Raw genomic sequence first — 13678 nt, forward strand, 5'->3', positions numbered from 1 at the left:
TTTAGGAAGAAAATTTATCTATTTTCCTCCCTATAGAAGGCATCCTATGGCCCTAATCCAGCCTGCACTTGTTTTTGTAAATAGTATAATTAAAACACAGCCATGCTAATTTCTTTGTGTATTGTCTGTGATTTCAACTGAGACCACATAGCTTGCAAAACCTTAAATATTGTCCGGTCCTTTACAGATAGTGTGCCAAGCCCTGACCCAAGGTAATGGTCCATAACTGGGGGCGTTCATCAAAAATCACCTGGGAACCTTTTTCAAAAGATACCTGTCTTCGGCCAGGTGTGGTGGCTCACGCCTGTGATCCCAGCACTTTGGGAGGTCAAGCGGTTGGATCATGAGGTCAGGAGATCGAGATCATCCTGGCTAACATGGTGAAACCCTGTTTCTATTAAAAATACAAAAATATTAGCTAGGCATAATGGCGCACGCCTGTAATCCCAGCTACTCGGGAAGCTGCGGAGGTTGCAGTGAGCCAAGATTGCGCCACTGCACTCCAGCCTCGGTGACAGAGTGAGACTCCCTCTCAAAAACAAAAAACAAAAAACAAACCAGATACCTCTCTGCAACACAACCTTTACCTGTGCCCCTTTTCTGATTTAGTAGAGCTGGTTAGGTACCACTGCTCTAAGAATTCACTAGCACCAATAGTCATCTGGAATCTTCAGCTTCTGTGATTGCAGAAAGCAAAGTATTACAATGTGGGTATTCCATTTTGCTAAGTGAATGCTAAGTAAGTCACACACTCTACACCTACTGAATGCTAAGTAAGTCACACACTCTACTATAAATAGTACTGGCATTTAATATTTATTTAATATTTTTTGACCACTTTCTCTTCCTTGAAACTCTTTGTCCTTGACTTCCATAGCATCACTCTCCTGGTGAAACACATTTCAAATGTCACTTTCTATGGAGCTTTCTGACTTCTCATAATTAATCGTGATCCTCTTTCCCAGCACTCCTGTGCCATTCTTTACATACCTCTAAGGCAAAACCATATTTATGCATGTTTACATTCAAAGTAAATTCTACCAGCATTGTGCTGGTAGAAAGTGGCACTCAATATTTGATAAACAGGTGAATTCTAAACCCTATACTATATGGGGCCTTGACAATATAATGCCTAAGGAAACAACAAACACGAAACCATACTGAGGGAGTGAAGCTTGAAGAAACATGAAAACTCTCATGTCTGAGGCATATACAGCTCTCTACTCTCTGGAAAAATGTAACCAACCTGATTTTTCCCTCTAAATTGCTCTTCTCCCTTTTCAAACTGCTCAAGTTGGAAACAACACTACAACACTAATTAACCAAAACAGAAGAGTTTTGTGTTACGCCAGGACTTTCCTGGTCAATTTATACCTAGCCTGTTACCAAGGTTTCACAGTATTATCCAGCTGAAGCCCTTTCCATCTTCAAATTCCACCAACAATGAGTGTCCAGTTATTTATTAGAACACTATTGAGTACAAAGAAGACATCAAGCACCACATTAAGAGTTTTCTATGCATTATCCCCACATCATGCTAGGCTGGGCAAAGAGAAGACATCTGACTCTCCCAGAGTCCACAAAACAGTGGAGAAGAAAGGCTTGCACCTGTGTATCAGATACAGTGCATATTGTATTATGCTATATGACAGAAACAAAATGTCAAGTTCGAGCTGGATCTCAAAAACAAATAGAAATTTTGAGAAGCAGTTAGAAGGAAAACAGAGCCACAAGCAGAGGTGAACATCTGTACGTGCACCACAGTGGGGACACAGACAGGATGCTTGGAAAACCCAGAGGAGAGAGAATGAGGTAAGGATAGAAAAAGTGGGTTAAGACAAGGCTTATGAATGGCAGGTTGAGGCCTCTGGACATTATACTGAATGCAGTAAGAAATCATGAAAGGTTTCCAGTTAGAGAATGGCATTAGCTTTAAAAAGCAGAGATCAAGTAATTACCAGCAGTATGTTGGAAGGGTGGGAAGAGCAAGGCTGGACGAGGGGTACCATTAAGAAAGAAAAGGCAGAGACATCTTACAAATAGAATCGACATGACTGATATGGAAGAATGAAGAGATGATGGTAAAGGATTCAGAAAGAGAAATCGGGTTTCAGGGAGGGGCAGGGTGATGAATACTGGTTTACACAGGTTGAGTTTAAGATGCCCACAGGACATCTATGGAGAGCAGACAAATATGCTGCCATCATTATACTTCATTCTTCACAGTGACTATTGTATATTACCTGTCTCCAGAAAAATCCTGCTTTACCCTTCTCCCTTCTTCCTGAGTTGAAATTCCTCTCTAATGTTGGAAGACCCTGCAATCATCCCACCTTACTCAACTGGAATGGGTCTCAAAGACCCATTCTGGTGTGGCTAACCTATTAATATTTCCTAGACTCATTTCATTTTTAAAAATGTATTTATTATACTTTTAAGTTCTGGGGTACATGTGCAGATCGTGCAGGTTTGTTACATGAGTAAACACGTGCCATAGTGGTGGTTTGCTGCATTCATCGCCCCATCATCTACATTAGGTATTTCTCCTAATGCGATCCCTCCCCAATCCTCCCACCTCCTGCTATTCCTCCCCTAGTCCCCCACCCCTCAGGCCCTGGTGTATGATGTTCTCCCCTCCCTGTGTCTGTGTGTTCTCACTGTTCAACACCCACTTATTAGTGAGAACATGTGGTGTTTGGTTTTCTGTTCTTCCATTTTTTTTAACCTTACCAGATTTAGGAAGCAGTCTCAACTATCTCAAATAGGTAAGACCCCTCCCAGACAGAAGACACCCTGTTTCTCTAAATGCCAAGCACTCCACTGGTACTGAGTAAATAACAAAGCAAGGACTAAGTGGAAATGGTCTTTTTATTTTCAGAGGCTATGAAAACATGTGGAGGATAATAATCAGAATATTCTTACACAGGAGGTATATAGGGGTTTTGTCCTAAAAATTAACAAGATAATACTACTAAAAGAACATATTAATAGGAGTCTGATTATATCCTAAATTCAGTACTATTTCCATCTTTGTTAGAAAACTGCTAAGCTGTAATCATTACGTTTTTTTAAATGTGATTTTGGAGTGCGTAGCTTAAAGATGGTCTAGTGTAACCTGAGGAGTTCTGGTTTGGGAGTCAACTGACCCTGGATTCAAATCCCATCTCTGCCACTTACTAGCTACAGTCAGGTTACTTAACTTATCTGAGCCTCAGTTTCCTCACATGTAAGGTGAGAATACTTCCCTATCTCACAACATTATGAGGATTAAGAAGGATCATATAATTACAGAACTTAGCATAGTCCCTAGCACATGTTATGTGTCTAAAAAATGTTAGCTAGTTCTACTTCTAGAAAAAACAGGAAAACTATTCAGATGATTTCATAAGACATGAGTAAAATTCAGTTTGAAAAAAGGGAACGTTTAGGAGTGACCTGAGGACAGTCATCAAGTATATAAAGGATTTCTTAATAAGAAAGAAAAAAACCCCAAATATTTATTTAATGGAAGGAGATAGATCTAAAATGGCTTTAAATTAAGAGAAATATTTAATTTATAAAGAAGGATGAATTTCTCAACTCTGAAGAGTGTTATATATTACTGATCTTGCTTCAGGTTACTTGGGTACAATCACAATTTCTTGATGTAATTAAGAACAGGGCAAACAAATTTTTTTTCGACAGGACCTCACTCTATCACCCAGGCTAGATGGATGCAGTGGCACAATCGTATCTCCCCACAGCCTCAAACTCCTGAGCTTAAGCAATCCTCCCATCTCAGCCTCTTGAGTAGCTAGCTCTACAGAAACACACCACATTTCAAAATTTTTAAATTTTTTTGTAGAGATAGTGATCTCGCTTTGTTGTCCAGGCTGGTCTTCAACTCCTGGCCTCAAGCAATCCTCCCAGTTGGCCTCCCAAAGTACTGGGATTACAGGTGTGAGCCAACTCTCAGGCCAAAAATCTTATCTTGAATGGCTTGTAGGTAATCTTGCAGACGGGTAAGAAAGGTGAACTAAATAGCCTTCTGAACACTCTCTTCTTGTAATCTGTGATATAATCTGACACAGGTCCCAATTAGAATAATAGCTATTCGAGGAGGCAGGTGGATCTCTTGAGGTCAGGAGGTCAAATACAGCCTGGCCAACACAGCAAAACTCTGTCTCTATCAAAAATACAAAAAATTAGCTAGGCGTGTTGGCAGGCACCTGTAATCCCAGCTACTTGGGAGGCTGAGGAGAATCTCCAGATTCAAGGAGAATCACTTGAACCTGGGAGGCAGAGGTTGCAGTGACGGGACTGGACCACTGCACTCCAGCCTGGGCAACAAGAACAAAACTCCAAAACAAACAAACAAACAAACAAAAAAAACAGTAATAGCTATCCAATGTAGATACACCTAGTGATCTTACCAGCTAGCTTCATCCAGAAACAGTAAATTCTTCAAATATCCTTCTCTCAAGTATCTCCTTAAACAAATTCAAAAAAGCAATGATAACTCATAATTTTACTTGGAAATTTGCATTTCTTGGCTAGGTGGCTGGAGAGTAAGAATAGATGGTACAGATGTGGTATCTCCATATGGCTTCAGTAGGAACTGGAAATCATTCTGGAAAAATATATCTGTCTAAATTGCAAAAACAGGGCCTCAACTCATAAAAGCCTTAGTACTCTAGCAAATTTTCCCCGGTCCTTCCTGGTGCTATATAATTAAAGATGGTATAAAGGAGGTGAAAATGCTCATACAGAATGGCTTTCCTCCTCCGATCCCTGTGGCTGACATGAAAACCCTGGAAAATTTCCTGTGGCAGCAACACATACAAACCATACACTCACACCTCCTGCTCTACTGGGCCCTCTCATCCTCAACTCTGACCCACCTGGCTGTTGATACATACACGTTAACCTCAAACCCCAGTCTCCTTATCTCTGTCCTTTTCTTTGGGGCAAGTGACAACTTTGGAGTCAACACCAGGTGCAGATTGAAATCTGTCTTGAAAGCACTCAGGGGTCCATACTCCAGTTTTTGATAATTTGCTTTTCCCTTTTTTTTTTTTTTTTTTTTTTTTGAGACAGACGCTTGTTTTATCCCCAAGGCTGGAGTGCAGTGGTGCAATCTTGACTCATTACAACCTCCGCCTCTTGGGTTGAAGTGATTCTCATGCCTCAGCCTCCCAAGCAGCTGGGATTACAGGCACCTACCACCACATCTGGCTCATTGTTGTATTTTTGGTAGAGATGGGGTTTTGTCAGGTTGGCCAGGCTGGTCTTGAACTCCTGACTTCAGGTGATCCACCCGCCTCGGCCTCCCAGAGTGCTAGGATTACAGGCATGAGCCACCACGGCTCGATGATTTTCAATGAGTGTTCATGACCTACTTTTCATCTAGAAATCCAGATGAACAGGAGCCAGAGCAAACAGGCTCACAGGAGAAAATGCCTTAAAAAGTCAATTAGTGGCTGGGCACAGTGGCACACACCTGTAATCCCAGCACTTTGGGAGGCCGAAGCGGGTGGATCACCTGAGGTCAGGAGTTCGCGACCAGACTTACTAACATGGTAAAACCTCCTCTCTACTGAATACAAAAAAATTTAGCCAGGCATTGTGGCGCATGCCTGAAATCCAAGCAACTTGGGAGGCTGAGACAGGAGAATCACTTGTACTTGGGAGGTGAAGGTTGCAGTGAGCTGGGATCACACCATCGCACTCCAGCCTGGGCAACAAGAGCTAAACGCCATCACGAAAAAAAAAAAAAAAAGTCAATTAGGGAAGTTGATTACCTAGTTTATATGTAATTTATCTAGTTACATAAAGCTCTTCACACTTTTTTTCGCCCTCCTATTTGATTTATAGCCCTTTTATTGCTTAGTCAAATTGACACTATTCCCTGTGTCAATTTGACTAAGTAGAGAATAAAACTAAAATCTGGAATTTAGGTTACCTGATAGCATGTCATATAAAAATGATATAAAGAAAGAAGCAAAATTGAAGGCTAAAAGAAGTTTCAAAAATTATTTCAAACCTAAACCTATAAATGTCACATTCGTATTCCCTATATAAGTTGTTTAAACTGTGACATTCTAGAGGAGGGAAACGAGCAAAAGTTCTTCTCTTCTGCCACTATTCCTCAGTGCTCACGCCTGTAATCCCAGCACTTTGGGAGGTGAGGCGGGCAGATTGTCTGAGGTCAAGAGTTCAAGACCAGCCTGGCCAATGTGGCAAAATCCTGTCTCTACTAAAATTAAACAAAATTTTTAAAATTAGCCAGACATGGTGGCAGACACCTGTAGTCCCAGCTACTCAGGAGGCTGAGGCAGGAGAATTGCTTGAACCTGGGAGGCGGAGGTTGCAGTGAGCTGAGATCATGTCACTGCACTCCAGCCTGGGCAACAGAGCAAGACTCCCTCTCAAACAAAACAAAACAAAACAAAATACAATGCCTTTAAGTGGTGGCTACTGTTTATCAAGTCCTAACCATGTGCTCAGCACTACCTTAAATCCTATATACTTTCTCTTTTAATCCTGGCAATAATTCTGGGAGACAAGTACTGTCATTATCTATCCCCTAAGGCAGGTGAGGAAAACATGGCTTGGAGAAATAAATAACTGACTCAGGATCACCTAGCTAGTAAATGACAGAGCCAGGATTCAAACTCAAGTCTCTTACTAAATCTTGTGTTCTCAATTCTCAATATTGTCCCATTCCCTAGATCAAGGAACAAGTTTAGTTATTTATAACATGCTACACTTGGGGAAAAAATTATCTCCCTACACTATAACATTAAAAATTAATCAAAACAATTTATAATAGTGAAACTTGTACAAAAGTTCTGATGCTTTAACAAATAGGTCCAAATAAATAAAATCTCCATTGAATTTAGCAATATTGACATATGTATGCTGTTGCATCATGTAACATTAACACTAGGCATTGCATTTGTTAATAATATTTCAACATTAGGGACCAAAACTGCTTTTGTTCTGACTATAGAAGCTGTATCAAGTGACAAAATGCTAACAAGTCAGGATGCAGAAATATTTTCCAGGGATATTCATAATGTCAAGCAATAAATAAAGGAGTAATGAGGTTTACAGCACAATCACTTTCAAGTAAGTATCATTCTTTTTTATATCTGCACTTATTTTAAGGACTAGGAAATAAAAACATAGTGCTACGGTTCTCAGAAATCCTCACAGTAACATGAAGAAACCTGAAACCACCAAATAAAATTCACATTTAAAAAACAGAGCTTTCTAGGCTGGGTGCAGTGGCTCATGCCTGTAATCCCAGCACTTTGGGAAGCCAAAGTGGGCGGATCACCTGAGGTCTGGAGTTCGAGACCAGCCTGACCAACGTGGTGAAACCTGTATCTATTAAAAATACAAAATTAGCTAGGCATGATGATGCATGCCTGTAATCCCAGCTACTTGAGAGGCTGAGGCAGGAGAATCACTTGAACCTAGGAGGCAGATGTTGGAATGAGCTGAGACTGTGTCATTGCACTCCAGCCTGGGCAATAAGAGTGAAACTCTGTGTCAAAAGGAAAAAAAAAAAAGAAAGAAAGAAAGAGAAAAAAAAAAAGGAAAAAGAACCGGACCTTTCCATTACTATCTCCAGTTTTTGGGATGGGGAAGATAAACATTTTCACAGTTAAGGTCTCGCTACAACAAAAATGGTCTGACCTCTGAATTCTCCTTTGTACTAACACTGATGCTAAGATTTGAGACTATCCTAAAGCAAATCTGAAATGTCATCTTTAAATGTATATTTCTTCATATTGCTTTTTATGTAAAACTATTAACAGAAGACTACTTTTTAAAAATGTATTATTACTGATCATCAAAATGATAGCCCCCCTCTTCCCATTACCATTTCATCCAAAAACTACCATCTCAGAGTCTTTGTGAAATAAGAGGTTATTGAGTAACTACAAACACAGTTATATGTTTGGCAAAACCCATCTTTTAAAAAATGAAACTTGATAGTAAAGCTATTAAAGGTACATTTATTGATGTAATTTTAATAGAGTTCAAATGAGAAAAATAAAAATAAATCTTACCATTAATTCTTCCAAAGTAAACCATAATGTGTCATAAGTACCAACTGAGATGACACTACTATTCCAATAGAGCAATGTAATATCTTACTAATATGGTTATTGTTAGAGACAACTACAGGAACATTACTCTAATGCAGCTTCAGAACAACAGCTCCTGTGAAATTCACTGAGTTATCCAAAGTCATAAATGCTGTGTTATACAACTGAACTACAGTAAAATGCTTTTTTCAGCAAGTGCTAACATTTTCCTATTGAGAGGCTACTGTCATCTTCATTTGTAATGACCATAATAACTTTATCATAGAGATGAAAACATATCAGAATTATGAAAAATAAACTTGAATGAAGACTTTAACACAATATATACTCAAATTAACCAAACTGCTTGTTTTCTAAGTAAACAGCCTCCAAAAATATTTTAATTCTCTTTAAAAAGCAAAAAAAAAATTGAATAGTATAAATATTGACTCATTCCTTTTTGTTGAGTGGCAAATAAGATAAACTCGGCCTTGGCTTTTGCTGTCTCAGGAAAAAAAAAAAAAAGACTGCAATTTAAAATTATACTCAGTTAATAATGAAATACACTCTAAAATAAGCAATTTCCGATTTAATGAGTTTAAAATAATTTTTATTCTCAAGAGGCAGAAATACCAACTTACCAGCTTCGTGCCTCTTTTAATTTCCTTTTGGACATCTTCAATAGAAAATCCACCAAGACTTTCATTATCAGAGTGTGATGATACCAAAGCAGATGAAAAGAGCTATAAATTACATTTAAAAAAAATTAAGGTTCATATATAAATTAATTACAGTAAAACAGTAAATAAGATGTTAAATTTAAATGGTAATTTTCTAGTAAAAATGGCATAGTATTAGTGATAAATCATTGCTTAAAATTTAACCGAGCTTTTTTTTGTTTTTCATTTTTTTTAGTATTCAGACATTCACGTTATTCACATTCTCTTCAATGGTTTCAAGGTCTCCGCTGCTGCCAGTATACTTACCATACACTTATGGTGCGCTGCCACCTTCTGGTTTTCAGATATTAGTAACTGTCCACATTCCTTGTCTCTATTTGACTTACAAAAGCCACATTTGCGCTGTCTTGTAGGCCCTTTTTTCTGTTCAACTGAGCTTGACATGATTTTTAAATTGCCTTTAGAATGCCACTTTAAGCCTCAAGAAATGCTACAGAGAATAAGAAGGGCGACAATGTTAATTTTATTTTAAAATCAGTTTATACATATTCATGTAAGTTGTTAAAAATTTGACCTAGGTTTTCATATACACATTTTTAAATGTTTATTTAGTATAGACAAATTAAGCCACTCTAAGCCCCAAGAAATGCTACAAAGAGTAAGAGGGGTAACAAAGTTCATTTTGTTTTAAAATCAGTTTATAAATATTCATGTATGTTGTTTAATGTTTGACCTAGGTTTTAATATATACATTTTTAAATGGTTATTTAGTATACATAAATTAACATTAAAACCTGATGCCTCCATAATAAATACAGATAGATACACAGATAGCTAAATTAAGTTTAGAGTAATTGAGAAAAATCAAACTGTTCTCGGATTGGAGGATACGTGAAATAACTGACACTATTTCTGTGTGGATAAAAACATACAATGTATAATATTAAATTATCACCTGCTGGCATAATTAATGTAAAATATTTTTCATGCGTAGCTAGGTGCTCCTTCAAGGAGATAAAGAATTATACCTTTTGAGAACAGAGCAAAAGCTTCGGAGGAAACTTCAGAATACTTGTACAATTTCTTAATGTTCACATATTGCTAAAACAATAAAAGCAAAATGAATCTATCTACCTATGACTTTGGTGCACTTTTAAAATTATTTCTGGGTTAAAAAATCAGGTATATGACTTTAATAAATTAATTTTTGCTAGTCTATTCCATTTTCAAGTAAATAAAAAATTAAGCTTCGAACTATCTATTCAAAAATACAGATTTTAAGACCCAATTATTTTTTAAACAATCATAGTAAATGACTCTACGATTTACCCCAAGTTGGCTTATCAATTAAAGTCACAAACTGATATTGGTCGAATGAGCCTTAAATTTGGTCATATTATAATCATAGGTAATACAGTGTAGTCAAACAAAAAAGGGAAGGAAAGCTCTAACATGAAATATTTCAGATTTATATCATCAATCTTAATATGGATTCTTCAGAAGAAATTTAAAATCAGTTACTTGATTTGCATAGTTTTCCCAAATCAACAGGACTAAGCAGTTGAAGACCCAGGTTGCCACAACACACATCACAATCAAGAAAAATCTCAAACTTTTGTCTTAAAATTAATTTTCTAAATTCTTTCCATTTGTCTGCATATGTGAATTTTTATAATATTATGTTGAAAAAAATTGTCTAACACTATATTGCAGCTTTCTTAGAAGCATTTGTTCACCAGCAAGAACAGTAGCAGCTGTATGCGAGGAAGGTATTATCTACAAACTATTCAGTGCTTTTCAATATAAAAATTCAGATACTTCATCAAAATTTAACCTGAAGCCACAAAGAAAACATGTCTTCTCATCCATTTATGTCTAGAATTTTCTTTTTAACACAACTTCAAAGGCCCTGACAGTCTCTGCTTTGATAGGTTTCACAAACTCTTAATGCTATCTAGAATTTTAAATATCTCAGTCTTCCAAATGGCAACGGATACTTTACCATGGTACTGTATTCACAGCACTGGCTATAAACCGTGAAACTGATTGAAAACAGGCAGCAAATACTTTTAGGATTAAAGAAAAAAAAAAAAAAAAAAAAAAAAAAAGGACAAAACAGAGAAACAAAAGAAACAAAAGGAAAGTGTGTTTGCATTTGCTCAGGGAAGTATGTATTCGGTTGCTTTATCAAGAACATAGCTGACCAAAATTTAGAATTAACTATGCGAAACACCGAAATCTGTAAATAGCATCAGAATTTGCTATTATATTAGAGTTCCAAATTAGTTTCTTTACTACTACGCAATGAATAGTAGGCACTCTGAAATCACCATAATAATGTATTCAGCATTACTCCCAGTCATCCTGGCCAGTTGAAAGGATGGCAGAGTATAAATCAAATCCGTACAGACATCTTTAATGTGTAATTTCCATAAAATCCTAGCATTGGCTATACAACTGGCTTAAGATAAAGAAAATTTCTAGCGTGGAAAAAAAAACTTTGTATTCTTTAATTCCGAAATGGCATCCCCAAAATTCTATCTATATTGAATTCTGTCTCTTCCAATGTATATACAGGCACATTTCTCACCCTAATTTTGAGAACCTGCTTTTCTAGATATCGAAGACCCCAAAATCTAAAAAAGAAAAAAAGTATACTTTATTTTGCATTCAAAAACATTCCAGTGTATTTTTTTTTCTGTAAACAGTTTAAATTTAACTTGTAAAGTGAGAAGAGCCACAGAAAAGTGCACCAAACCAATTAAAAACTTTCCCCAATGTGCAATGACTAAATGGATTTTTCCACTGAAATTCAAATAATACATCTGTGCATATCTTGGTAATTTTTTTTACAGTCTCCTTGTAAAACATGAAGTGGAGAACATCATGGAAACAATGACTTTTAGCAAAAATATCCTTATCATAAAAGTACAGATTTTTATCTAATGTTGTCACATTTGTGGTCTCTAGTTAAGTAGAATAAGGGCATTCCAAGGACCAATACTAAGGGGTTCATAATGATTCACAGTTATATGCCATTTTAATTTTAGTCTAAAAGGTTTTTCAGGCCATGCGGAGATCAAAGTTTGATGCTTTCACGCAACAATGAAGGCTTTTCCTTAAAAGAAACATCGCAATATGGAAAATACTACAAGGCAGAAATGAAGAGGCAACAATAACAGCGTGAAATACATAATTTAAATCCCTGGGAAAAAAATAAAAGCTAGATTAGCTAAACTGAAGCGATGCCGCGAAGCAGCAAGGTAGGAATAACCTGAAACATCAGAGAGAGCATTCAAGAACCAACTCGAGAGCTCATTCAATGCCTGGAATCTGAAAAAGCATTTTCACAGAAAAACAAACAAAACAACAAAAACTGCAGTTCTGGAAGACTGAGACATTCCATGTGAATGCAAACTGAAATACACAAATCAAAATAGATAACAAACGTGATCCCCCAAAGAAGCAGTATTTGTAACAGGAAACTTACAGTGGACAGAAATAAACGAGTAAGATGTACCGGAAGGGCACCTGAATTTGGTTGCACGATATTATTACATGCTTCGCATTGCTTTTTGCGGTTATTCAAAAGGAAACTAAAGGAATTTTCCAGTTGTTTCAAACCCAAGGGGAGAGAAAGAATTTGAGCAGTATAAATAAGACCTGACATTACGTAGTAAGGCGATGAAAATAAAAGGTTTTCTAAAAACAAAAGATTTTTCAACTTCCACGCAGAATATCGAAACGAATGGAAATTGAAAAGAACACTGCACTGTGTTCATCCATCTAATGAAGGACGGTACACATAAAGTACCAGATCCTCTCCGTTATTTATTCCCCAAATACACACTAGATTACAAGATCTCCCTCAACCAAGCGCTAAAGTCACAAAACTATCTTCCTCTAAAATACTTCAGCAGGTTCCTTTCCGTCGTAAAGTCAGGATCCCCTAATCGTCCTTTTCCAATCCTCCCGAATCCAGGAAAATATCATCCTACCACTTTCTTTATGCCCCCTCCCCCAAGAGTTAGCCCTCTCTCAGTCTTCGTTGTAAGCTTCCCCCTTATACCTCAGTTTCACCCCTTATTCCCCCAACCCTGGAGTTTTTTCTCATTCCGTATGGCTCTAGCTCTGTTGCCATCCTAACAATTCTTCCTCTTACTCTTCCCAAACTGGGAGTCTCTCTCCTTCCCAAATATGTTCTAAGCAATGGCAAAAACTAAATATTCCCAGTTTTTTCCCTCCTCAAATGTTGCACCCCCTCCCCCGAAGTCTAGGCGTAAGCCTAACCTCTCCTTCTGCACCTCCAAAGCACTTTCTCAGCAGCCTCTCCGCCAAGCGCCTACAATGAGCGACGCTTCTGGGGTACCTGACAATAAAGCGAGACCACCAAGAGTCCCCTTTAACAACGGGCAGGGGCGGCGGCCTGGCCACCGCCATCCTCCTTGTCTTCTCCCGCCGGGCAGAGAATGGGGGGCCCCAGGGTTCCGTGGGGACTCACCGGCAGGGCCCAGAGACGTAAGGCAGGAGAGAAGCGCCAATGAGGGTAAAGAGAAAGAAGTCGATCTCGGTTCTCTGGCAGTGCCTGAGAGCGGGGCTCTGTCGCCGGAGGTTGTTTCCTTTCATTCGAGGAGAGACGGGCTCGCGGAGCGCCCTTACGTCGCCCCCCTCGCACGCACACGACCCACAGAGCGTTGATACGTTCCGAGCGCTCCGCGGGCCCTGATTGGCCGCAGAGAGGGGGTAGCTAAAGCCTCAGAACCACGGCGCAAGTGCAGAAACCACCCCCTGTACGACTCGAGGCGGCAGGCCCCGCCTCCTGCTCGCGCGCGTACCTTCTATTCTCCGCTTCGCCACTCAGCCAAGTGTTTCGGGGCCGGATCCGCGGAGATAGAGAAAGAGATTCAAAGATATCGCTGT

The 13678-nt window shown here is 38.4% G+C and overlaps 1 protein-coding gene across 7 annotated transcripts in view; it reads right to left on the reverse strand.

Moving 5' to 3' along the window:
* The window catches only part of PHF6 (PHD finger protein 6), an 85576-nt gene extending 72142 nt beyond the window's left edge, over positions 1-13434 (reverse strand). For 6 of the 7 annotated variants that reach the window (XR_012515657.1, XR_012515658.1, XM_074391771.1 and 3 more), the window contains exons 1-3: positions 13260-13434; positions 9065-9248; positions 8720-8821 (exon numbers count right to left, since the gene is read on the reverse strand). Coding sequence is in view for 5 of the 7 variants with exons in the window: in XM_074391771.1 (XP_074247872.1) it covers positions 8720-8821; positions 9065-9202 (240 nt within the window). In the remaining 2 variants the exon portion in view is untranslated. The remainder of the gene's footprint in view (positions 1-8719; positions 8822-9064; positions 9249-13259) is intronic. The other variant, XM_003931148.3, reaches the window with a different exon arrangement.
* Positions 13435-13678: the final 244 nt, after the last annotated feature.

This window comes from Saimiri boliviensis, chromosome X (assembly GCF_048565385.1).
Source record: "Saimiri boliviensis isolate mSaiBol1 chromosome X, mSaiBol1.pri, whole genome shotgun sequence".
In the NCBI taxonomy this organism is placed as follows: domain Eukaryota; kingdom Metazoa; phylum Chordata; class Mammalia; order Primates; family Cebidae; genus Saimiri; species Saimiri boliviensis.